General features: G+C 42.4%; 1 protein-coding gene across 4 annotated transcripts in view; it reads left to right on the forward strand.

Annotated features, from left to right (window-relative positions):
* DLGAP1 (DLG associated protein 1) overlaps nucleotides 1-20,764 on the forward strand; it is a 310,310-nt gene extending 289,546 nt beyond the window's left edge. For all 4 annotated transcript variants that reach the window (XM_031658924.1, XM_031658926.1, XM_031658925.1 and 1 more), the window contains 3 exons: nucleotides 7,251-7,342; nucleotides 14,139-14,291; nucleotides 17,407-20,764. In XM_031658924.1, the coding sequence (XP_031514784.1) occupies nucleotides 7,251-7,342; nucleotides 14,139-14,291; nucleotides 17,407-17,616 (455 nt within the window). In that variant the 3' untranslated portion in view covers nucleotides 17,617-20,764. The remainder of the gene's footprint in view (nucleotides 1-7,250; nucleotides 7,343-14,138; nucleotides 14,292-17,406) is intronic.
* The last annotated feature ends 6,799 nt before the right edge of the window (nucleotides 20,765-27,563 follow it).

A 27,563-nucleotide genomic window follows, 5' to 3' on the forward strand; every position in this document is an offset into this window, starting at 1 on the left:
TGTTTTTTTTGTTTGTTTGTTTTTTTGAGACGGAGTCTCGCTCTGTTGCCCAGGCTGGAGTGCAGTGGCATGATCTTGGCTCACTGCAAGCTCCGCCTCCTGGGTTCACGCCATTCTCTTGCCTCAGCCTCCTGAGTCGCTGAGTCTACAGGTACCCACCACCACACCTGGCTAATTTTTTCTATTTTTTAGTAGGGACGGAGTTTCACCGTGTTAGCCAGGATGGTAATCCACCCACCTCAGCCTCCCAAAGTGCTGGGATTACAGGCGTGAGCCACCACGCCCGGCCCCTTGACTCCCTTTTTGAAAACAGTTTTACTGTAGGTAAAATGCTGTCAAACAAATATTGCATGCAACAGAGAAATCTTTCATGAAAGGAAAAGTCAATTGATGCGGCAAACTTCATTGCTGTCTTATTTTTAAAATTGCCACAGCCGGCCAGGGCAATGACTCATACCTGTGATGCCAGCAGTTTGGGAGTCCAAGATGAGAGGATCGCTTGAGGCCAGAAGCTTGAGACCAGTCTGGGCAACATAGCGAGATCCCGTCTCTACAAAAAATACAAAATGAAAGAAAGATTTATTTTAAAAGGAGACATTGCCACAGCCACCCCTACCTTCAGCAACTGCCACCTTGATCACAGCAGCCATCCACATCGAGGCAAGGCCCTCCCTTAGCAAGAAGATTGTGACTTGCTGATGGTTCAGATGACCATTAGCATTTTTTAGCAATAAAGTATTAGGTACTTTTTTTTTGACATTATGCTATTGCACACTTAACAGACTACAGTATAGTGTAAACATAACTTTTATATGCACTGGGAAACAAAAAATTCCTGTGACTCACTTTATTGTGATATTCATTTATTGTAGTGGTCTGGAACTAAACCCACAATATGTCTGAGGCATGCCTATATTGCCCAGAGAGAAAGTTAGACTCAAATGAAACATACTAGGTGAATTACAGTGTAGGAGGCAGAAAAATGTGACAAGTTCTATGTAGCATATGTACCGTAGTAACCTTCACCACGGGGAGCCTGTCAGATGTAATCCATTGCAGGGGTGTCTGTCGTATCTGGGCTTCAGGGAACATACTTTGAGGATATAAGAAATATGTCTATTCTTCTCTGTTTCTGAGGCCCTAAGGTAAGGTCTGATGATCGTGAAGTTAGGTGTAGTATCATGTAAGAATTAGAAGCAATCAGAGAGGCCAGGCGCAGTGGTTCATGCCTGTAATCCCAGATACTTGGGAGGTTGAGGCAGGAGAATCACTTGAACCCAGGAGATGGAGGTTGCAGTGAGCCAAGGTCGTGCCACTGCACTCCAGCCTGGGTGACAGAGTGAGACTCTTGTCTCAAACAAACAAAAAAAGGAAGCAGTCAGAGAAATGAGCACATCTGCCTTTCCAGTTCTAGAGACCTAACTTCTCTTGAAATAGGAAAGGATACATATGCTACTTATGCTTAAGGATTTGTAATCCTGATTTTAACCTAGCAAAAATATCACCAGCGCACTGAAACTCCTTGCAGCTTTGTCATAGACCCACTGGGAGGGTTAAAAGAAAGTGTTTTTTCTCTTCATCCTTGTTTCTCTTATACTACCTCCTTTTCTCAAAATCACAACCTATCCCACAGAGGTCAGTGGGAAAGAGGAGGTATCTCTCTTCTAAATGGCTGGGTCTTTGAATGTAGTCCGGAGATTTCAAATCATAGTTTGCATAAAAGACTCCCCTTTCCCACAGCCAAAATAGTTGTTCTCTGCTTCTCATTATGACATATAATCTTTAAAAGAAAAACAGAAATTGAAACTTACACCCACCATCTCTTTCAAGGTGTCCTTGGTTCCTCTCTTCTTTTCAGGATTGAAATTGCCTTGCCTGCCAGTCACTTCAGGTGGATGGATGTGGTTTGCTCTTGCTTCCTAATGTGGGACAGTGATCAGGTCTGGCTCTTGCTTCCTAATGTGGGACAGTGATCAGGTCTGGCTCTTGCTTCCTAATGTGGGACAGTGATCAGGTCTGGCTCTTGCTTCCTAATGTGGGACAGTGATCAGGTCTGGCTCTTGCTTCCTAATGTGGGACAGTGATCAGGCTTGGCGAATTCCTTCCAGCTCTCCCACTGACTTATTACGCCACTCACCCCTATCCATTGGCACTGGCTGGGAAATGTTGATAAAGAAATTACATGCAACCTGGCCTAGTGGTTCATGCCTGCAGTCCCAGCTGCTCAGAAGGCTATGGCAAGGAGTTCAGGGCTATAGTACCCCATGATCATGCCTATGAATAGCCACTGTCCTCCACCCTGGACAACATAGTGAGACCTCATTCATAAATAAATAAACAAATAAATAGAAATCACACTCAGTAGATAAATGGAATGTGGTATATACATACAATAAATATTATTCAGCTTTGAAAAATAAGGAAATTCTGCCATATGCAACAACATGGATGAACCTGGAGGACTATATGCTAAGTGGAATAAGCCAGTCACTGGAGAACAAATACTGCATGATTCTGCTTATATGAGGTATCTAAAATAGTCAAACTCAAGAAACAGAGAGTGGAATGGTGGGTGTCAGGGTCTAGGGGGAGGGGGAAATGGGAATTTCTGTGCAGTGGATCTAAAGTTATGCAAGGTGAATAAGTTCTCGAGATCTGCTGTACAACACTGCACCACCATTAACAAAACTGTATTGTGCACTTAAATATTTGTTAAGAGGGTAGATTTCATGTTAAGTGTTCTTACCACAGTAGAGAAAAAAAAAAGAAGGAAATCACACTCAGATAGCTTCCACTTAAGTAGATTCAGACACAATTTTCAGTGAGTGTAGAGAGAAGAGAGCCCAACTAGACTGGGGTCACAAGATAGGGACTGGCCACAGCAGGTGTCCCTGGGGAAGAGACTTTGTAGTTTGAGCACAAGTTTTCTCAAATGAAGTTATCTGCTCTGCCTCGCGGGGTCCTGTGAGGATCTAATTAGATGCCTGTTTGTGAGTTTTGAAATACCAAGTGATGATAATTTAAGTAAACACATATTCACATTTAAGTAAACACAAGGCCTCCCAAAAGTTCTTCCTGACTTTATGTGATTCACTAACCCAGGGCTGTCCTCTCTATTGTGGGTCTTTTTAAATATCTATTGTGGAGTAAGAGGTTTGAAGAATTGTAAGTGGGGGGTTTATAGAGAGGGCTTACTTCTTAAGTAGGAGGAATTCCATTCAACTCTGTCTTCTGTTTTGTTCTGTACTTCCACTGTGGGACAGACTCACAGAGTAGCTGGGGAAGGAAAGGAAAGGGAAGAGTCTATAAGCCTCACCATCAGGTGCCTATACGGTGTCTGGGGAGGCTGGATTTACTTAGATAGAAAGAACTGCCCAGCAATACAAGGCTTACTGTCTGATTAAGTATTACACAAATATATGGTATGAATCATGGTTACATGGCTTGCCTGGGTGACACAGCAGAGATAATTATTCTGTAAGATGCACTTGAATGTACCCTAAGGGAGATGGGTGGAAAAACTGTTAACCACATCTGGGTTGAACAATCTGTAAAAAAAAAAAAAAAAAAAAGCATGACCAGAATGTGAAAGAGATCAACTCAACACCCATAGAGCTTTAAAACCCCCATTCTAACTTTCAGAGAAAATCTGCTGCTGTTGGCTACAGGGTCTCAACTGTGCTAGTGACATTGCCCCGATCTAACACTCAGAAAGACCCTTAGCTATCACCTTTCCAGGACCAGAAAAGACACCTTATGAACTCAGTGATGGGACTGAAATAGTCATTCTCAACTGCAATGGTTTCCTCTGGGGATGAAAAGGAATGGGATAGGCCGGGCGCGGTGGCTCATGCCTGTAATCCCAGCACTTTGGGAGGCCGAGGTGGGCGGATCATGAGGTCAGGAGATCAAGACCATCCTGGCTAAAACTGTGAAACCCCGTCTCTTCCAAAAAATACAAAAAAATTAGTCTGGTGTGGTGGCGCCTGTAGTCCCAGCTACTCGGGAGGCTGAGCCAGGAGAATGGCATGAACCTGGGAGATGGAGCTTGCAGTGAGCCTAGGTCACGCCACTGCACTCCAGCCTGGGCAACAGAGCGAGATTCCATCTCAAAAAAAAAAAAAAAGGAATGGGATAGGAGTGGAGAACATTTACTTTATCTGTAGGGCTTCATTTCATAGGAGAGAGAGAAAAGGGAAAAAGAAAACAAATTCAGCAGGATGCGGTGGCTCATACCTGGAATCCCAGCACTCTGGGAGGCTGAGGTGAGAGGACTGCTTAAGCCCAGGAGTTCGAGACCAGCCTGGGCCACATAGTGAGACCCAAGGTTGGTTTAACCCACAGATGCAAAACCCATGGATACAGAGGGCCAACTGTATTTTTTTTTCCGCCCTGAAGGTTGGTATTGAACATTTTAGAGTAGTTTCAAAACAACATTGAGATGCTTCTTTCTTCTTCATTTCATTTCTTTACCAACTTTCAGCCTTTTTATTTCCACTTTTTACTTCTACTGGTGTTTACCATTTATTGTTTATTAATTTCAACTTCCTCAAGGCATGGCAACAAATGTGAAATTTACTTTTGGAAGAAAGAACTTACCTCACACACACAGAGTGTCTAGTGGAAAAAAACCAAACGAAACAAAACAAAAAAACCTCCATTACAGCTTCTTTCTTAAAATTCAAGTGAGTTTTTAGTTCTCTGGAAAAGAAAGTGTGGAGGACGACGAAATATGAGCCGTCATCTGCTTCTCCCAAGCCTCCCTGTTTCATGATCTCATTCTAGGCCCAGGCAGTCATCTCCCCACCCAGGACCTAGGAAAGGTCATCTTCTGGACACAGGAACTGCAAGTATCCCGGAGCCAGTAGGGAATTTCCATGCAAGGAACATGACAGCAAAAGCCCGGGAAACAGAAGGGCCGCAACTCCACCCCAGATACTTTGCCAGGGCTCTTGCCAGGCCATGCTGAATGAAGAAAGATGTCCCTTGTTTCACTTTTGAGAAGACATCTGAGTTAGCCCTAACTTATGTGGTTGCATGTTGCCCGAATAATATAGAATAATAATAGAACAGTGCTGTCTCCTCTTTTGAGAATCACTGTCTTACTCGGTGACTTTTATTATGGGAGTCTATTATATAGCTTAAGCATCAGACGTAATTGAGAACCATCAGCTCAAAGTTCTTAGGTAAATCAGAATAGCTGGAGTTCCTGTGATAGCTCCCAGGAGCTGTGGAACCCAGCCATCAGAGTGGAGACCTAGGTACCCTGGTCATAACCTCCCAGGATTCATTCTGAGATTTGCCAGTCTCACAGTCCTACCCTTCAGCAAGATAATTCAGAGAGGTTTCCATAAACCTCAGCGCTTACCTATAGCCGCATGCTCACTTAGGAAGTGCCTGCTCCATATACCTTCTCAGAGCTGGAAGAGGTCACCCAGAGAGCATACCTGTCCCAGGAGACCAAGATATCCAGTCACCTAAGATAATCCACACTTTGTTTTTCCTCTGCTCTCCTAGCCAGGGCAAGTGTGGCTCTCACAGTGGGCACACCCATAGAAGAGGTAGAGGTTTCTGACCCTACATAATAACCAATAATTATTAAGTGCCTACTGTAAATCCAACACAGCCCTAAGCAATTCAAATACACTAATGCTTTTAACCTTCCCAACAACCCTCCAAATAGGTACCATTAGCCCCATTTTACATATGGGAAAGTAGAGATGGTGACTTGTCCAGGCAGTAGATGGTGAGGACTCTGGCCCACTCAGGCCCTGTGTCTCCACAAGTTGTCCTTTCTGGGGATGTTAAGCAACGGAGAGGAGGTCTTGCACAATTGATTTATTAGTTAAAGAGGAAAAGGATAACCACTCCAAGAGATTTTAAAAGCAGAGCAGAAAAATAGAACTTAGGCCTAAGAAATTGCTGCTAGACAGCTGTCAAGGGAGACCCCTCGAGATCACGGAGGGAGGGGACAGATATCTGCCTGTGAGCTGTTTAGTGTGGCTGGTGACATATTAGAGGAAATATAAATGCACTGAGTGACTTGTGGGAATGCTGAAATAGTTGAGTAACGCCTACGTAGAATGTGCATCAGAAACCATTATCTAGCCTAGCAGTTTAAAACAAATAAAGGAGCAAATTGCTAGAAAACCCTGGGCCAGAATGGAGTTTCTTATTCTTCGATTTCTGTCGCTCAGACTTTGTGGGGAATGAGGTTGAGAAAGGCTTCATTCCACTCGGGTGTCTGGCTCTGTATATTCACAACAACCGGATTGCTTAAATCCTGTAAAGATTTCCAGAGGGGCAAGTGCTCTTCTGAGACGTTCTCCTGCTTTAGTTTTTGATCCCTTCCTTCCCGACCATTATGGCGTGTTGAGAACACCCTGGTGGGTAGCGGGGCAGCTGCACCCAGTCCCAAAGTGTGCAGGCGAGCCCCAGGGAGACTGCAGAGCTGGGCATTGCTTAGCAGAGAGCAGCTCCGCTCGGTCGGAGCACGCCTGCTGGCAGCTGGGGAGACAAGAAGTAGCCTGTTGCAGAGACGGAGATTTTCAGCACGGTGCCTAGGGAATTCGCCCCATGTTGTTAACAGGAAGATTGGGCTGTGGAGTGTAAAAGCTGGGACGGCCTTGGTGTTTTCTAGGCAACAGACTGAACATGTTCACTCCTTAGAAAATACTTCAGTCAGTCACAGCTCTTTCCTAACAGTACCAGTGGCTGAGCTCCGGAAAAATATGAAAAGATATGGATGGGATATGGTGAGTGCCAACAGATTCCCCCTCCAGTTTAGTGTTGCTTTCCTTGTGTTTGGGCTTGTATTAGAAAAACAAGCCAGCCGACCATGACGGCTGACTCCATCAATCCAAAACTATACTGGTAAACACTTGAAATTCATCCTTGCGGTAAAGGAAGTTAAAAAAAAAAAAAAAAAAGCAAAAACTGTTTGCCTCTTCTCTTGGTAACATCCAGTTCTTGGTAACATCAGTGCTGGAAAACTCCATTGCTCCCAAGAAGTATGCAGGAGGAGCATGTGTTTTTCCAAGTTGATTTTATTACTTTAACCCAGGAGCCTCTGTGACATAGACCAACAGGGTAACAACAGTGATTGGGCTGTCTGGGTGGGCATGAGTGTTCAGTGTGTGTGTGTGCCATTTTCCCTAATTATTACAGCATAACTTCCTCTTTGCTTTACCAGACTAAATCTCAACGATGAAGCAAGATGTGTAAATTTCTCGTATGTTTGCTCTTTTCAGTTCTAGGAAAAATCCGAACCGCAGTGGGCAGTGCTCAACTTCTCATGGCCCAGAAATTCTACCAGTTCAGAGAACTGTGTGAAGAAAACCTGGTAGGTAACACTCTCCTTCTATAATTTCCCTGCTAGTGCCATAAGAAGAACATCTTACCAAGACTGGCCCAACTCAAGTAAAACTGATTTTGAACCAAGTCAAGGTCCATTGGAGTCTCTCACTTGGAACAGAGAATTGTCTGATGAATCTTATTTCCTGATTGTCTTAAAATTAAAATGTTTATTTTTCACTTAAATAATCTTAGAAGAAAAAATTCAATCAAGTTAAAACTATTTCCTGCTTTTTTTGTAACTGAAAATTTTCCATTTTCCTGGCTTTCACATGGCATCTCTGATTGTATTGTTCTTATCAAAATATGAAGCAGCTTGATATTTCTAAAATAATATTGCCCAAAAAAATCATTTTGGATAGTGATTTTCTTTCTAAAATAGCAGTCAATGACTATTTCCTAATCTGAGTTCTCTGTTTTAATTCAAGAGCCAGAAGTCAAGGATGTTACAAAGTGTAGATTTGATCTCCTTGAGACAAATGAAGAATTCATCCTTCTTGGACATGCAAAAACAAAGCAAAACAGGCTGGGCGCAATGGCTCATGCCTGTAATCCCAACACTTTGGGAGGCCAAGGCAGGCGGATCACCTGAGGTCAGGAGTTCGAGACCAGCCTGGCCAAGATGGTGAAACCCTGTCTCTACTAAAGATATAAAAATTAGCTGGGTGTGGTGGCGGGTGCCGGTCATCCCAGCTACTGGGGAGGCTGAGGGAAGAGAATCGCTTGAACATAGGAGGCAGAGGTTGCAGCGAGCTGAGATTGAGCCATTGCACTCTAGCTTGGGCAACAGAGTGAGACTTCGTCTAAAAAAATAAAATAAAATAAAATAAATCCCTGCAAGAATAGCTTTTATTGCTCAATTGTTGGTCAAGCTGGGTCTAAAACAAAGAAAATGAAAAGCAACTTGTTTACCTTGTGGCAAGTGAAAACAATTATTAGCAATCTAAATGACTTAAAATATGATCTTAGAGGTTTTTGTTTTTCTTTTATCCCCAACAATTGACAGGCATGATTTTTGAGTTTTTGTTTTGTTTTGTTTTGTTTTGTTTTGAGATGGAGTCTCGCTCTGTCACCCAGGTTGGAGTGCAATGGCGTGATCTCAGCTTACTGCAACCTCTGCCTCCCAGGTCCAAGCGATTCTCCTGCCTCAGCCCCAAAAGTAGCTGGGATCACAGGCACATGCCACCATGTCCAGCTAATTTTTTGTATTATTGTTATCATTTTAGTAGAGATGGGGTTTCACCGTGTTAGCCAGGATAGTCTCAAACTCTTGACCTTGTGATCCTCCCATCTCGGCCTCCCAAAGTGCTGGTATTTACAGGTGTGAGCCACGGCACCCGGCCAGTTTTGGAGTTTTAACCACTTCTTGTTAACAAGGAGAAATACAGACTGAAAGAAATTTATGTAGACAGGGATCAACCAAGAGAAAATATAAAGTATGGAAAAGTTGGTAGTCTCCATCCCTCTTTTCTTTTTGTAATCTCTCTTTAGGGCTATTCCCACACTCTCCCACCCCCTGCCTAATACACACACATTTATAATTCATTTTCCCCTCTCTCAGAAAAAATAAACTCACCCTTCTTCCAATTTTTCAGAAATTTATTCTGGTTTATGAGATCATTATTATTAGTAAATGTATTAATAAGTGAATTCAGTCCAACAAATATTCTATCAAGCTTCAGCTATGGGCGAGGTACAGAACTCCTGCTAATTTGCAAACTTGCTAATGTGTCACAGATCTCAATTAACATGATTCTCTGTGCTTTAAATATAAGAAAGCTTATATAAAGCCGTATTGCTCAAACATGTACATGAGGAATAGGTACATGAGGAAGTCAATGTGTACACGATACAGGGAAAACACAACACACCTTGTTAAAAGAAATATATGATGAGCAACTATATTATGAAGAAGAAGGTAAACATTGTACAAATTTTAAAGATGAAATTGCAGACAAAAGTTTTGAAAAATTTGCAGATTTCTTTTTTTTTTTCACATGGAGTTTCACTTTTTTTTTTTTTTTTTTCTTGAGACGGAGTTTCACTCTTGTTGCCCAAGCTAGAGTGGAATGGTGCGATCTCGGCTCACTGCAACCTCCGCCTCCCAGGTTCAAGAGATTCTTCTGCCTCGCTCTCCCGAGTAGCTGGGATTACAGGCATGCACCACCACTCCCGGTCAATTTTGTATTTTTAGTAGGCAGGGTTTCTCCGTGTTGGTCAGGCCGGTCTCAGACTCCTGACCTCAGGTGATCCGCCCACCTGGGCCACCCAAAGTGTTGGGATTACAGGCATGGGCCACTGTGCCTAGCCCAGAGTTTCACTCTTGTTGCCCAGGCTGGAGTGCAATAGCACGATCTCAGCTCACTGCCGCCTCCACCTCCCAGTTCAAGCTATTCTCCTGCCTCAACCTCCCAAGTAGCTGGGTTTACAGGCACCCACCACCACACCCAGCTAATTTTTTGTATTTTTAGTAGAAACAGGGTTTTACCATGTTGGCTATGTTGGCTAGGCTAGTCTTGAACTCCTGGACCTCAGGTGATCCACCCTCCTCGGCCTCCCAAAGTGTAGGGATTACAGGTGTGAGCCACTGCACCGGGTCCAAAAATGTGCAGATTTCTAGAAAATGTTAACCTCATTAAAGCCAGCTTTTGACGTTTCCTAGTTCCTTATGGGCTCACATTTCTTGGCCACTAGAAGCACATAGGTGGTAAACTATGCTTCTCATATTTTAGGTAGACTGAGGCACAGTGGGGGAAGAGAGTCACAATGCTGGTCAAACCAGGCCCCTCCAGAAACAAGTCAAGAGCCTGACACGCGCCTGACACCATGCTGAGAGCGTTTACATTCCTGGTCTGGTTACATGCTCAAAAAAAACACGTGGAGTTGACAATGACTTTTTTTTTTTCCCCCCCCCGAGAAGGAGTCTCACTCTGTTGCTCAGGCTGGGAGTGCAGTGGCACGATCTCAGCTCATTGCAACCTCCGCCTCCTGGGTTCAAGCGATTCTCCTGCCTCAGCCTCCTGAGTAGCTGGGACTATAGTCGCCCACCACCACACCCAGCTAATTTTTTATATTTTTAGTAGAGACGGGGTTTCGCCATGTTAGCCAGGCTGGTCTCGAACTCCTGACCTCGTGATCCTCCCGCCTCGGCCTCCCAAAGTGCTGGGATTACTGGCATGAGCCACCTCACCTAGCCTGATAGTGACATTTTAATGACAGTTTGTTTACGAATGAGGAAAATGGGCACGGAAAAACTAACAAACTTGCCTACAGCCCCATGGTAAAAGGCAGAGCCAAGATTCAAATCCCAGTCTATTCGACCACAATCCCTATAAATCCTACCCAGGATGTGAGTTCACTCCTCCTGCTCGTGGAGTGGACTCAGCTCCATGCTCCTTTGCCTCAGGAGGCACCGTGGCCTGGTGGCAGCACTGCTTAGGTCCACAGCTGCATGAAAGTGGCACCATAATTTGTCAGAACCAGACCCAGCCTCCTTTGAAGAGTTCCTATTCTGAGGAGAAAAATCATAGCTCTATTTTGAAAACACTTACTCATTATCACAAACTAGACTCTCAGGCTTAGAATGAATAGACAAAAGTTGGCCTCTTCCAACATAACTAAACCAAGGACTCCAGCCTCCCTTGACCCTCCCCACTCTCCCCTCCAGCCCCCACCTCTGGTCTCCAAGGCTTAGATTAAGGAGTGAGCTGCCGCTGCACATGACTCACTGATTTGGAGAATGGCTGAGCCTAAACGCTTTCTCTCTGTTTCTCTGTCTATCTTCTTAATGATGTGGGAGCAAAGAGATTCTTTATGAGAAAGGAACAAGTTGCCCATTATACAGAGTTAAATACATTTAAGAAAACACCGGCAGGGCGGAGTGGCTTGTACCTGTAATCCCAGCACTTGGGAGGTCGAGGCAGGAGGATCTTGTGGCCAGGAGTTCAAGACCCGCCTGAGCAACAATGTGAGACCCCCATCTCTACAAAAAACACAAAAATTAGCCAGGCATGGTGGTGCATACCTGTAATCCCAGCTGCTCAGGAGGCTGAGGCAGGAGAGTCACTTGAGCCTGGGAGGCAGAGGTTGCAGTGAGCTGAGATTGTGCCATTGCACTCCAGCCTAGGCAACAAGAGTGATGCTCTGTCTCAAAAATAAATAAATAGATATATTTATAAAGTTATAGTTCCCAAAGTGCCCAATAGTTGTAAAGTTCATTAAAAAATAAATTTTAAAGTTTGTGTTTTATTCAGTATTAAAATGTATTCTAACGATGTCTGAATTAATGAAAGCGTTTCTCTGTAGTATTCTGATTTAGTAAACTAAAAAAAAAAAAGTATTTTTCAGTATTTGGGTTTTCAGAATAGACAGATACAAGTTTTGACAAAGGGCCTCTTAAATACAGTTTGATGCTCCTACAATCTATTTGGCCTCATTGGTAACTAAAACTAAACTATTCACATTTTGAAAATCAATGAAGTCTTGAGGTCACCAGGCCTATTGGCTACATTGTTTCAGTACATCAATGTACGAAATGATAGTTCAGTGGAATCACAGAGTGTAGGTACACTGCAGTGTTTTCTTTTCTCTTTTCCTTTCTTTTATTGAGACAGCCTCACTCTGTGGCCCAGGCAGGTGTGCAGTGGTACGATCGCGGCTCGTTGTAGCCTCCCACCTCCCAGGCTCAAGTGATCCTCCCACTTCTGCCTCCTGGGTAGCTGACACCACAGACACGTGGTCAAAGCTTGTACCTGTCTATTCTGGAAATCTAAATATTGAAAAATCCTTTTTTTTTTGTTTTAGTTTACTAAATCAGAATACTACAGAGAAACCCTTTCATTAATTCAGACATCATTGGAATAGATTTTAACAATGAATCAAACACTTACAAACTTTAAAATTTATTTCTTCTAATGAACTTTAGAACTTTTGGGCACTTTGGGAACTATACATTTATAAACAGAGCTATCTATCTATCTATCTATCTATCTATTTATTTATTTATTTATTTTTGAGACAGAGTGTCACTCTTGTCACCCAGGCTGGAGTGCAATGGCACAACCTTGGCTCACTGCAACCTCTGCCTCCCAGGTTCAAGAGATTCTCTTGCCTCAGCCTCCTGAGCAGCTGGGATTACAGGCATATGCCATCGTGCCTGGCCTATTTTTATATTTTTAGTAGAGATGGGGTTTTGTCATGTTGGCCAGGCTAGTCTCGAACTCCTGACCTCAGGTGTTCCACCCACTTCGGCCTCCCGAAGTGCTGGGATTACAGGTGTGAGCCACCACCACCAGCCTTCATTTATTTTTATTTTGAGGTAGGCCAATAATACTGGTGCACCCAAGAACTTAAAACATCTTTCCAATCCATTATTTTGATGGTCATCAACCGTGTACTTTCCAAAATTCTGATATCAGTTTTATTAGGGGTTAGTTTTAAAAGCATACACTGGCCTCATTCATGTTATTATAGGACATGTAGTTTCACAGTCTATCCAGTTGCCTGAAATACCAAGAGGTCACCAAAACAGATACCAGTTAGGATCTCTTTTTTTTTTTTTTTTTTAAAAGAATCTCGCCCTGTCACCCAGGCTGGAGTGCAGTGGTGCGATCTCGGCTCACTGCAAGCTCCGCCTCCCGGGTTCACACCATTCTCCTGCCTCAGCCTCCCGAGTGGCTGGGACTACAGGCGCCTGCCACCATGCCTAGTTAATTTTTTGTATTTTTAGTAGAGACAGGGTTTCACCGTGTTAGCCAGGATGGTCTTGATCTCCTGACCTTGTGATCTGCCCACCTGGGCCTCCGAAAGTGCTGGGATTACAGGCGTGAACCACTGCGCCTGGCCCTAAGATCTCTTGACATATGGAGGCTGCTATCCATCTAACCATGAATGCCTTTAGCTACTGCTGCAGGTAGTGATTAACAAAGAGTATGACATTTTCAGCCTCCTAGCTGTGTTTTTTCTGTCTTAGGTCATATAAATTCAGGTTTATACATTCTGTTATCAGGGATATGTAGATGGGGCAAAGAAAGTCAATCCTGAAACACTAAAGAATGTTTACTATTACTTAGCAAATGGGTCGTTACAGACATGTAGATATATGTATGTGGAGATAATGTGTTCTCACATTTGCTATATGATTTTATGGTCAATTTAAAATGAATGGCTTTCCAAATGATTTTCTCAAAGCAGTCATATGATAAAATTACTTCCTATGATAAAATTACTTCCTATATTATTAAACATCTTAATTATTAAACACATAGTGCTTTGAAAATCCAATATTTTATTACTAATCATTTGTTTACCCTAGTGTTTTACTTGACATGAATATTTAAACTAATCTTATTTTAGAGTCCTTATCTGTTCTCTGGATAAATTGTATGGCTATGGCATGTAGTCGAATACAAACTCTAATAATAATATACTGTATTTTTTTTCAAAAATGGCATTTTCATTTAAATGTGGTGTTTTAAAATGCATCCTGTAGTAGATCACACGTTCTGGGATTTTTCATATGTTTAGACCCTTCCCCCATACCATATTGAATTGATAGATGTGGTCTCACAACAGAAGAGTTTTACAACCTTGACATTTGAGAATCACTGACTCAAATGGATGAGTGTCTAAAATTACCATTTGTAACCTCACTTTTACCTCATGTCTGAAAACAAAAAGGAACTCATCCTCCTTATGTTGTTTGAAATATTTGAAAATGCCTCTTTGGGCCTGTGCTTGTCGAGAATTGCCTCTAAAGCATGAATGTTTTTCTTTCTCTTGTGCAGAATCCTAATGCTCATCCAAGACCCACCTCCCAGGATTTGGCGGGGTTTTGGGACATGCTGCAGTTGTCCATAGAAAATATTAGTATGAAATTTGATGAACTTCATCAGTTAAAGGCCAATAATTGGAAACAGATGGATCCTCTTGACAAGAAGGTAGAACAATGTAGATTTTGTATGGTTCATTTAAAAACCTGCACAAACACTGGACAGTCTAAGTAGGCTTCTGCATTCAGTCCTGCTGTTTACAATGTGAAATGGAGCTGATATCATATTCATTTCATTGTAATGACAATGTTTACATAGTAACCATTTGGGATATTATCTGTAATATGTTTCAGGCATATTTTTAAAGAAAAACCTGTCTCTGTGAATTGGAAAATGGGAATGTGGCTTTTTTGTTAATTAAACTTTAAGTTAAACCATTTTAGTTACTGGAAGGAACTGCCTCCATTTTGCTTTTTAAACTAAAATAAATGACATCTTCAGTGCATGAATCCATAGAACAAGAATTCAACTTCCTTATACCCCTAGGATGTGTTTTCAAGAAAAATAGGATGCCCTGAAAAATAACTGACTTTGATAATCATTTCATAAATATAGTAATAAAGAAATTACTGTTGTTTAAGTCTAAAAATATATATACCATAAAGTTTCACAGTAATTATATAAATGTTGGGATTTTTTTTTTTTTTTTCAAAAGAGTTTTGCTTTTGGTTGATTTGCCTTGGGGAATATTGCTCACCGGGGTCCTCATGCAACAGTTTAGAAATAAAGACTTAAATTCTTTTACTTTAATTAATCAACTGTAATTTTCACGTTTGATTATGGTGTTCCACGAGGCTCACACAGGTATCCAACGTCCAGCTCCCCAGGCTGGCGTGTCGAACATGACTTTTTTAACCCTTTGCTTTCCTATGGCCTCAGGTCAAATAATTCCAAGAGAATCAACCTCCGAAAATTGAATGGCTGTTCCCTTGAAATGCTGGTGGCCCTGTTCTTTTCAGGTCCCCCCACCCGTCAGAGAGCTAACAGCAATCTAATCCATTCTGCTGCCGCATATCATGTTTTCAGGGTTCTTGGGGTCAGTGGGCTCCCAGGAAAAATCCATTCCCAAGGGACCATCTGTAAGTGACAAGAGGGTGATGCTCTCATCACTGTCCCCCATTTCCAATTCTGTCACCATCAAAATGGGGGTTGTAGTGTTAAGTTGGAAAGTACTGTTGATGTACATGTGGCCTCTCACTTGGGAAGCCAAACATTTGCACCCAATCTAGTTTTCTTTAATCTGTGTTTAAAACTATCTGCTAGATAAGCTTTAAATCAGTCTTATTTTAAGAAAACACTACACATGCACACACACTGGTAATTTAGTTTCCAGAGCTGATCAATCTAATTTCTTATTCATTTATTTTTTTATGATATAATTTTTTAATAATCATTGTTGGCCGGGCACGGTGGCTCATGTCTGTAATCCCAGCACTTTGGGAGGCCAAGGCGGGTGGATCACTTGAGTCCAGGAGTTCAAGACCAGCCTGGGCAACATGGTGAAACGCTGTCTCTACAAAAAATACAAAAATTAGCTGGGCGTGGCGGTGCACACTTATAGTGCCAGCTATTGGGAGGCTAAGATGGGAGGATTGCTTGAAATCGGAGAGTTTGAGTCTGCAGTGAGCCATGATTGCGCCACTGCACTCCAGCCTGGGTGACAGAGCGAGACCTTCTCTCAAAAATTAAAATAATAATAATAATTGTTTAAAAAATCAAAATGTATAAGGAAAATGACTTTAAAAATCCAGTATTCATATTCCTAAAAATATCCACTGAGTTATTCCACAATGAAGATTTAAAATGTCTAAAAGAAATGATGCTAAGAATTGATATATGTAACCTACTGATATTTACATAGTAAATCATTAGTTAGCTTGATTTTTAAGTTTTTTAATGGACTTTGCCCATGATCAGAGCTTTTCATCACCCCATGAACCTGAGGAGAAAAATGAACAAGCATAATCAGACTTGGTAGAATATAGTTTGCACTCCAGGCTCTCCTTTTTTCTCTTTTAAGCCACACAGACTCCACCTTAGACAGCCGGTGGGGCAGCTCCAGGGTGAGAAGTTGAACTAGGCACTTGCCCTGGCAAGCAGGGAGGAATTGCTGTGTTGAGCATCGGTGTTAAGACACAAAGAGTGCCTTTGGAGAATCACTGAATCTGTATTTTAAGATAATGTTCACGCTTCGTTTTATGAGAATGGAGGGTATTTTGTTCAAAATGAAAACATCAGTTTTATGTGCACCCTTTCTCAGTCTACAACTTCAACCTTCTTTCCCTAAAAGTCCTTTGTGGTCTAGATGCCATTCTTTCCTGCTGCCTTTTTTTTTTTAATGCCAAAGAGCTGACTGTCTTTTGTTTTTGCTGTGGCATTGAAAATATCCGCCCGTTCCATAGTTTGCTGCTGCTAAGAGGAATGACCTCTTTCATCCTGTGTCAACTTTTCATGGCACAGTTTCTGCCCCTGTGATTGGAATTGCCTCCTGGGCCACCACAGTTATCCCGAGGTCCCTAGTCAGAGTCACCTTGGAACTGACTGAACTCTCGAGTGTAGGAAATATCAATGGCCTCCCGCTCCCGTGACCCTGTATATTGTATATTGCTTGTGTGTTCGTGTGTGGTGTGCAAAAGGGTCTAACCTGGTGTAGCACCAACAAAGCTAAAGAATACAATCTAATATTTCTTCTTCCTCCTTTGGTTATTTAGCTTTGGGGGGAAGGGGAGGGTGCGCGGGCCGGGGACAGGGCGGACATGTTTTTAAGCTCTGAACCAAGCTTGCACCCGGTGACTTGCGTCCTTAGAGGGGATGCAGGGGTGCTAAGATGCTGCTGCAGCCGCTGCTTCCTGGCCCATCTCTGGCACCAGGAGGAGTTTGGAGTCTCCAGAGAGAACCACACTCAATGTGCTGGGAGCCGCAGGCTTTCCGCAGGGGGCCTTTACAATACCCACTTCCTTCCCTTGGAGAGACCTAGTTCTGCAACCCAGCCTTACCCCGGGCCTTAAGCTTACCGGGAATTTTTTTTTTTTTTTTTTTTTTTTCCTGCATCTTTTGAATACCCAAGCCAGAATAAGGAAGAAAAAAGTAGATATGCAGTATGCAGATCAGAACTAACCACCCCTAGGTAAAAAATGTGTGTTCTAACTACTGACCTATCCCAGTTTTTCCCAAGCTTGTCCTGAGAAGCTGTGTAATGTCCTGAACCTTCTGCTTTGATCAGGAGAGAAGGGCCCCTCCTCCAGTGCCAAAGAAGCCGGCGAAGGGCCCCGCGCCGCTGATCCGGGAGCGCTCGCTGGAGAGCTCGCAGCGCCAGGAGGCCCGCAAGCGCCTGATGGCCGCCAAGCGCGCCGCGTCCGTCCGCCAGAACTCGGCCACCGAGAGCGCCGAGAGCATCGAGATCTACATCCCCGAGGCGCAGACCCGGCTCTGAGCGCCCTGCAGCCCGGCCGCCGCCGCCAAGTATCTGTCCCCCTCCCCCTGCCACCCCTCTGCCGGCTCCCTCTTCCCCTCCGAGCCCGTCTGTTTCCGAGCTCAGTGACTTCCACTGTCGTGGTGTAGTTGTCCATCTCGCAGGAGCCGCCCCCCAGTCCCCGCGAAGCCCCCCACTTCCCGAACCCGTTTGCCCATCTTCTTCTTCACCGAGCTTCGCCCCCTGTCCTGATGCCGTCACCCTGCCTCGTACTGAGATCCAACCCTTTATTTTCTGGGCAAAGCCAAACCCACCTGTGTAGAAGTGACGCCTTTAGGTCACCCGCCATCCTCAGTTCTCTCGAGCTAGTCTGTTCAGCAATATAAAACCATAGGGTATTTCAGAAATCCAGTATCACAGGGTGATCCTTTGGGACTTACCGTCTTCCACATGAAAGAAACTAGGCCTCCGATTCCCTTTATTTCCCCTAAATGGTTCTTCTTTTTAAAAGGCAGATGGAGCACTTTATTCACAACCTCAGAAATCACACCATCTCACTGGAATCCATGAGGGACACAGAGAGAGGGGACCGAGCCTGGCCTGGGGGTGGGGGACCTGGATGTGTAGCAAGGATGGGAGAAGCGAAATCTGCAGGTGCTGGGGGCACCTGCACACTCACAGCTGCACAAACTGCCTCACTGTTACTTCATCAATCACAGCTTCAAATGTTTCAATCAGCAGAAGATTGTAAATTCGATCTTTCAGGGAAATTAATCTATTCTGAAAGGCAATAACATGAAGCAAGGCAAAGGAGGCACTGATGGTTTAGGATACGACTTAAGGGATTTTTTTTGTCCTATTATTAAGAAAATCTAGACCTGAAATGTTTTCTCAACTCTTATTGTACTGTGTCTATTTCTACTGTTGTCGTGGCGGCTGTTTTTAAAGGGAAAGTGTCGGTTCTATTAATTTGTTAGTGTCCATCCAGGTGGGCCTACCTGATTCCACATATATAAGTACATATCTGCTTGTAAAGCACTGTAAATGGCAGCAAGGCTGTTTTCAGAGAAGAGTTTGGGTTTTCCTACCATCCCTTTGAATGCTACACATCCGTCTATTTTAACCCAAGTAGTTCATATTTCAGATATATTTTCTCCTTTCGTCTCCTCTCACTACTAGAGTCCAGTAGGACCTAGCATAGGATTCTGCCCTATGTCAGATGGCTAAATTTTGACCCCAATAGACACACTGCCTCATTCGAAAGAGCCAGCGCTGCCATCCTCAGGTTCCAGGTAGTGAGAGAAGAAATTCGACCTGCCAGGGTCAACAGCCATGAAGAGGTCGGGGAGTCATGATTCATAAACACTGAACGAAATCGAGGCTTTTGGCAGAGAGTGTTGATTTAGAATTTTCGTTATGATTGATGGGCAGTATGCATCGGTATCTAGCTGAAGTTGTCTTTCTTTAAATGCCCTTACTCGTCACAGTTTAAACACTTAGGATGTGGCAATCTTAAGTATCACTGGCATTTTATGTCCAGCTCACACCCTAAAGCATTAGAAATTAAAAACAAAAGACTTTTAAAAACATACATCAAATATGCTTGCACCAGAGAAGCTTTTTAAAATACACTCTCATAGCCAGGTGCTAATTTAATTTTACTTACGAAATTAAGAGAGGTGATGGGTTCTAGCAACAAATATTTTCACGGACATATTCTAAAACCACTAGAGAATTCGCTACCTCTCAGAGCCATCGATGCTTTGAGCTACCTTTATAAACAGGGCACAAATGTTTACTGCTGTGGTTTACAAGAAAAGGGCTACTCACTTATTTTGAAACCAACCAACCAACTTTTAACTAGGGTGAACAAAGCACTTTGAGTGCTTTGTGAAATTGGAACATACAGAGATTTTGAGCTTCAAGTATTTGCTAGTTTTAAAAAGAATACACCTTTTCTTTACCTTGTAGCAGCAATTAAAAGTCACACAAAGCTTGCATCAAGTAGGGCCAACTGCCACTTGGGTAGCCTATGGTCACATTCAATACTGAGAATGACTTGGAACTCACAGATTAATATGAAAGAAGCAGCGTTCATCCCAAGACCCATGCTCACAATTACAGCTCCGTGCCCTGAGGTAGAGTTAAGATTTGGATTAAGAAACAGATTTCCAATACGATTCAAGATCATCCTACAATATTTTCTTTGGAAACTAATTTAGCCCATGATATTTTAAAGAGAGACAAGAGAAGGCCTATTTATCCTGTCTAAGTGAACGGTATTTGTATATTCATAAGCTATTTTTGGTAAGAATTTTAAATCTTTTAGCTCAAGGCCTACAGGGCATCATGACCTTTGCCTTCCTTGAAAATACAATTTAAATTGTACAAACACTTTATAAAAAACTAATGATTGATGTTAGAACATGACCCCACACAATGCTGCTTGACCCCTGAAACTGACATTCATGAGCATAACCTTTGTTACATCGTTCTTTTTGATGTAATTTGTAGAAATGTTTTTTAGTTCATAATGGAAAATGTATGTACCCTGAAAAATTACTTATTTTGTTTAACTTTGGTATAAAGGTGTTGGGCATTTTCTTGGGGAGGGGGGGATTACAAAAGAAGTTTGTCTCCCACATCAAAAAACGTTCAAAGAAATTAAGTATTTATTATATTTTTTGCAGATGTTTCCATACAATTCACATAACCTTTTTGTAAAGAGAGATGATGAAATGGATTAAAGATTTTTAATATTTGAAATGGTAAATAGAACTAATTTATTTGTAATATATTTCTGTTATTTATAGATGTTTCCTTAATGTTTTACTGTGCATTACCACTTTCATTTAAGCCTTATCCTTGTGAATTTACCATTTCTTTTTTAAAACATGTCTAGATGCATATTTTAAATAACTGGAATGTAAATCACTAGCATATCTGAATTCCCAAATGTAATTTTTAAAAATTATTTTGGTTTGGAAAAAAAAAGATTCATTTGAAAGCCTTCAGATGGAGGGGTGGGGAACATTTTTATGGCTTTATGAATTGGAATTTCATAGGCTTATTTACCTAGATTGTGTGTGAACAAAAAAAATTGTAAATAGATGAATGTTTCCCATAATGTAAAAAGAAGAAATTAATAAAATAATTAATGCACTGCTTTCAGGTTGGTGTGTTTTTTCTAGAGTCCCACTTCTTCCAAAATATAACTCATTGTCTTTTGAGGGGAATACTTCTGCAGTTAGGAAGCGTATCATTCTAACTTACACTGTACAGCACATGTGCTATTCATTGTTGATGAGGCAGGGAGAACTTACATCCTGTTTAAAGGGGTTTCAATACTGAAGAACTAAAAAGTCCTTTTACTCTGATAATCACACTTGTGAAGTTTCAGTTCAGAAGCTGAGACTAACTTTCTATTTTATGAAGGAGTGATGAACCTTTCAAATGTGCATATTCATGTCAGTTTTACCTACTTTGATTTCTTTGCATACATTTCATCCACTTTGTTTCCTATACAACTCTCAAGTGTAGGGAAAATCAGAAAAATGCTTTGTAGCTTTCATTCCATCCTTGCAATAATGAAAAACTGTGCCTCACTGAGGTTTAGTGACTTGCCCAATGTGCCACAATTATTAAAAGACAGATTTGAGTCCAGAACCCAAGGCTTTATTGAGCTCCTTTAGTGCCGTCGCTGTTATTCTTGCCACATTTAAAATTGGTAACTATTTGCCATTGTCAATTTTATCTGGTTTTCATTTAGGTCATATTTGTAAACCTTACTTTATATATATATATATTTTAAAAAATACAAATTTGGCCAGGTGCAGTGGCTCACACATGTAATCCCAATACTTTGGGAGGCTGAGGCGGGTGAATCACCTGAGGTCAAAAATTTGAGACCAGCCTGGCCAACATGGTGAAACGCTGTCTCTACTAAAAATACAAAAATTAGCCAGACGTGGTGGCACATGTCTGTAATCCCAGCTACTCGGGAGGCTGAGTGAGGCAGGAGAAATGCTTGAACCCAAGAGGTGGAGGCTGCAATGAGCAGAGATCGCACCACTATACTCTAGCCTGGGCGACAGAACAAGACTCTGTCTCAACAACAACAACAACAAAAAATACAAATTGACCCCAAAAAAGGGTAAATTAGAATTTTTTATGATGTGGACTTGCATTTCTTTGTTACCTGAAAATGCCACAACTCTAAAACTTGTTTCCACAGTGCTTCCTCCTAATTCCCACCAACTTTTCACCTACATGCAACAACCTTGGAAATCAGCAAGCACATGAGCCACTTTTTCTAATTTTTGTACATAAGCAAGACCTATGCCAGTCACCGGAATAACACACTGTACTTTAGAAACTGCTTTGAAAGAGGAATGATCAAGTGACTAAATCTCTGTGAGGTTACAAAGGCCTCATTACTTTGGTTCATGCACTGACTATTCATGTAGTCTGAACCGTGATTATACTTTTTGCCTTTTCACAAATTAATTCATCTGTTTCATCAGGGCTCTTTAAACATTTTAGCTAATCCCAAAACAAAATGAGTTAGCTTTTGCATGTAGAAATCTGAATTTCAGTGAAGCCATTTCCCTTATTACAGAGTTCACCCTCCAAAAAAAAATGTAATTTAGGTTTTATATACAAATTGAACAAAATTGTTTGTTCTCAACATGACTTTTCTTTTTATATCTTTGAAATCCACCCCTTGAGAATATAAACTGATTTTGCTTTAAATAAATGACATCTTAAAAATCATAGCGTCTGAACGTGTTCATTCTTGAATGCCATTGATACTAAAGGGTGCTGAAATTTACCTCGGGTTTGCTCAATAGGCTGTTTGACTTGCAGCTGCTTAGCCAAGATCGAATCAACTCATTTTGCAAACAAACTAGTGGCCCTGTCTGAAAACCCTCTCAGCTCTAATTCAATTACCAGCACAAGTTTACTTACAGTGACTGTGAGTCACTCATCCTCTCCCATGAAGCATAGAGAGGAGAACTAGCGTGCTCCCCGCTAGTCCTGTGCTCTCCTCTGGGTTTACTGCTGGTCCAGGAAGGCGTCATCAGAAAATCGCAGGAATGTGAGGCCCCAGTGTGATTCCTGATTCCTGTGTCTTGGCTTAGACAGTCAAGGGATTATTCCTGTAGGTCTTCTTTGTAACTGAGCACAGGCCTTGACTTAGAGAAGGTGCCTGAGAGCAAGCAAATGTTTTCATAAATGCCAGTCAAGCTCTGCCATGCAGTTGATGGAGCTGTTGCTATTCATGGGGCAAAATATTGTCGCTAGTGCTGATTACGCTTGCCACGTTCCCTCTTCACACTTCTTGTCTGTCTGCTTGAAGAAGTAGGTGCTAATTTCATCTGGAAACTTGATAGGTAAATTAGTGTTATTAGCAAGCTTCTTTTGAGATCTCAATGAAGAGGTTCTTCAATTGAAAAACTCTTCCTTTCACTTTGGAAAAGGGGAAGTTGGAGCAAATAGAGCCTGTGTTCTTTCTTCTGTCACAGTGGGGGAAAACGCATTCTTCCTGTTGACTCTACAAGGAGATTATAAGCAACAATTTCAGATTTCTGCAGTCTTAAATCCAGATGCTTTTACTGTTTCTGAGGACCAATGCGCTACAAATAAAAACCGTTCCAACATAGCTACCCTTCAGAGATTTGCAAATATAGTTTTCAGTTGATGAACACTTCCTTCTTTCTCTGAGCAGTTTCAATCATGAAAAGTAAGCAGAAACATGTAAGGAGCTGGAAGTACAATAGATGTCCCCATATGGTGTTGTCGAAGAAACATCTCCCCAGGTTTCAATAAAAATATTCTACTCACTGAAAAAAGGAGGGTTCATTTGAGAGGATTTGTGTGTATGTGTGTGTGTGTGCCTTAGGGAGTAAACACTTGCTATATGAAAATGTGTACTGCTGTATGTGACTTTTTAAAAAATACCAGATTTGTCACACCATTTCCTTTCTAGAATAAAATCTAATGTGCTGTATAACCTCAGCCGGTATGATGTGTGTCTGTAATTCCCAAGTGGGAGAAGAAGCATATTTCAAAGACAGAACTTGAGCAAAAGTGAAAAGGGGATAGTTTAAATAATTTACCCTTAGATTCCTTTCCTGTGTGGTTTAATTTAACATATTTCCTGAGAAGCCCCTCCTCCTCAACACGCTCCGGGAAGAAAGTCCTGCTTCCTTTACTGAGGAGGGGTTGACCTTTTCTCTTCTCTGCAGCCTGGCCGCTGGCCGGAGCAATGCCTGGGAGGTCGTGGTGAGCCTGGCACTTCCAACACTGAGTTTGGCAAACATGAAAGCAACTCAAGGGCTCCTGAACTTTTCCTTAACATTAGTCAAGCAAGGAAATGAGTCTGGAATGACTGACGAGGGATACCGTCCAAGGAGCTGGTGCCTGTGTGTCTAGTTTTGAGTTAATGCACCAGGGATACCTTGACCAGCAGGTTGTTCAACACAAAATCCAGGGAATCTTGCAGAGAGAGTAAAAATTGATCAATAGTTTGAAACACTGGAACAGTGGAGAGGGGTTGGCACAGGAAAATGGGGATTTCCAAACTGAATTCAAGTGAGGGTTAAGCACGTCATCAATAATAGTGACGTGGGGAATGATTATTTAGATAATTCTGGGTAATTCTGCAGAAAAAGAAAGAAAGGAAAACTCTCTACCAAGGAGGACCTAAGATGTTTTGGCATCAACCTGTTCAAGGATCCATCAGTGGCTAAACTCATCGTGTTCTTAAGGGCACTTTATTTGAAGATAGGATGAGGAGGCCAATGACCAACTATTCTTCCAGCAAAGACAACACATTAGAATTGAGTTAAATATTCAACTGAGAGAATTTGGGTTAAATATTAAAGAAATGCTTATGTAAAAGAAAATACCAGCTCTCAACAGCCATGAGAAACTCAATACATCTCCCAAGATAAATCCTTCTGACAGAACCATGTCACTGGGACGAGCCTCCTTAAGAGGGCAGGTCTTCCATGCCTGTTAGTATTTGTCTGTTGGATGGTAGATGCATAAAAGACAGGGCTCCCTACTCCATGATGCCTGTTGGCTTCAGCCCAAAGTAGTGATTCCCCAGTAACTCCAGAGTCACAAAGACAGTGGGGGAAGTCCTCACATACTCCACCAGACACACCCAGGTGTCATTTTGATTATCACATTCTGGCTTGGGGTCAGATAGGAAAGCATTTCCCTGGGCTTATAAGATGGTTACAAATATTTCCAGTGTTTCTCTTGAAAGCTTGACTCACTCTCTCACCAGCCTCAAAATTTTGCCCAGCAGGTTCAGGGGCAAATGTAACTGGGTAAGAGCCTAGATTTGAAGCCAGATTACCTGGTTTGATCCCAGCTCTACCCTTTACTAGCTGTGTATTTTTGGCAAGTTAATTCATCTCTCTGTCCCTCATTTTTCCCATTTGTACAATTAGGATAAAAATAGTACCCATTTCCGGCCGGGCGCAGCGGCTCACACCTGTAATCCCAGCACTTTGGGAGGCCAAGGTGGGTGGATCACCTGAGGTCAGGAGTTCGAGGCCAGCTTGACCAACATGGAGAAACCCCATCTCTACTAAAAATACAAAATTAGCTGGGCATGGTGGTGCATGCCTGTAATCCTAGCTACTTAGGAGGCTGAGGCAGGAGAATCGCTTGAACCTGGGAGGCATGGAGGTTGCAGTGAGCTGAGATCGTGCCACTGAACTCCAGCCTGGGCAACAAGAGTGAAACTCCTATCTTCAAAAAAAAAAAAGAAAAGAAAATAGTACCCATTTCATAGGGTTTTTATAAGAATTAAATGAATTAACCTATGCAAAACTGTTAAACCAATCCCAGGTACATGGTCAGCACTAAATAAATGTTAAGTGCCATTATTATTATTATTATTACTATTAATTTGTGCCCTGGCTGGACTGTTTCATGTGTATTCTGTAGCTCAATCCTTATGACAACCCTGTGCTATGAGGTGGTCACTACAAATGAGTTACAGAACTCCGAGAGAGGCTCCCAAGGTTCCTGGCAAGTGACAGAGCGAGTATTTGAATTCAGTCTGACACGAGATCTTTTGTTCACACGTGTGATACGTGCAAGACAGAGCAATTTGTTGCGTTCTTTTTGCTGACAAAAAGTACACAAGAAAATTTTAAAGACAACAAAAGGGTAGACAATGACAGGAGAGCCACTTTACACTCTAGTTGTTTGCTGTGATACTGAATATCTTTGAACAGCTTATTGTATGTACATCCTGTATATTTATTGTATGTATATCCTTCCACATTTATCTATGAATATATAAATGTGTATATAATTTTTTCCCACAAAACGGTAGCATGCTATACACATTCCCTTTACTGTTTGCCTTTTTTATGTTGTAATTTATTCTTCCATTGCAGAAAACTGTGATCTGCCTTTTCTCTTTGATGGCTTCATACGTTTCCATGTTATGAATGAGCCATAATACATTATGTAGTCCACCTATTCATAGACATTTACGCTGTTTCTGTTGCTTGCTATGATTTAAAAAAAAAAAAAAAAAATCTGGCCGGGCGCGGTGGCTTAAGCCTGTAATCCCAGCACTTTGGGAGGCTGAAGCGGGTGGATCCGCGAGGTCAGGAGATGAGACCATTCTGGCTAAGTGGGTGAAACCCGTCTACACTAAAAATACAAAAACTAGCGAGTGGTGGCAGGCACCACCAGTTCCAGCTACTCGGAGGAGGCTGAGGCAGGAGAATGCGTAAACCGGAAGTGGGCTTGCAGTGACCAGTCAGCGCCCTGCACTCCAGCCTGGGCTGACCATGAGATCTGTCTCAAAAAAAAAAAAATCTGCAGTGAAAATCGTTTTGTAATATATCTTCAGTACATGTGGAAGTGCATTTATAGGTTCTTTTCATAGACAAATAGACATGCATTTTTGTTTTTAAATATTATCAAATGGCTTTCCAAAAAGGCCGCATTGATTTCCGCTTCACCAAACATGGATAAGTTTAAGCACCGTGGGAAACAATGGAAACAAAGCATTCAGAAACAAGTGGAAGAGATGCTAAAAAGAAAAAAGGCCGGTATGATGGCTCGCCTGCAATCCCAGCACTTTGGAGAGGCCGAGGCAGGGAGGATCCACGAGGTCAGGAGGTCAAGACCATCCCCTGGAGGTAACATGGTGAAACCCCATCTCTAAAAATACAATAAGAAAAAATAAAATGTGGTGGCCTGTAGTCCAGCTACTCGGGAGGCTGAGGCAGGAGGAATGGCGTGAACCGGGATGTGGGCTTGGTGAGCGAGGATCACACCACTGCACTCAGCCTGGGTGACAGAAGCCGAGACTCTGTCTCAAGAAAAAGATAAAAATGAAGGAAGGGGAGGGAGAGGGAGGAAGGGAGGAGAGGAAGGGAGGGAGGAAGGGAGGGAGGGAAGAAGGAAGATCTTTCAATCTTCCAGTTGAAAACTCAATGAGGCTTGGGAGGGTATCTCTAGAAACGTGTTAGGGAAGTGGTTTTTTAGTGCAATATTTCCTTTTCTTTTTCTTTCTTTCTTTTTTTTTTGAGGCGGAGTCTCATCTATCACCAGGCTGGAGTGCAGTGGCGCGATCTCGGCTCCTGCAAAGCTCCACATCCCGGGTTCCGCCATTCTCCTGCCTCAGCCTCCCGAGTAGCTGGGACTACAGCCCGCCACCCGCGTCCGGCTAATTTTTTGTGTGTATTTTTAGTAGAGGCGGGGTTTCACCCGTGTTAGCCAGGATAGTCTCCGATCTCCTGACCTGCATTGATCCGCCTGACACCGTGATCCAGCCTGACCTCGTGATCACCACCTCCGCCTCCCAAAGTGCTAGGATTACAGGTATGAGCCACCGTGCTCGGCTAGTGCAATCTTTTCTATAATTCCCAGAATAAAGCCACTAGAACTGAAGGAAGAAGTAAGCACAGTCCTCGCCCTATGTGAAC

The sequence above is a fragment of the Papio anubis genome, chromosome 19, assembly GCF_008728515.1.
Source record: "Papio anubis isolate 15944 chromosome 19, Panubis1.0, whole genome shotgun sequence".
Classification (NCBI taxonomy): Eukaryota; Metazoa; Chordata; class Mammalia; order Primates; family Cercopithecidae; genus Papio; species Papio anubis.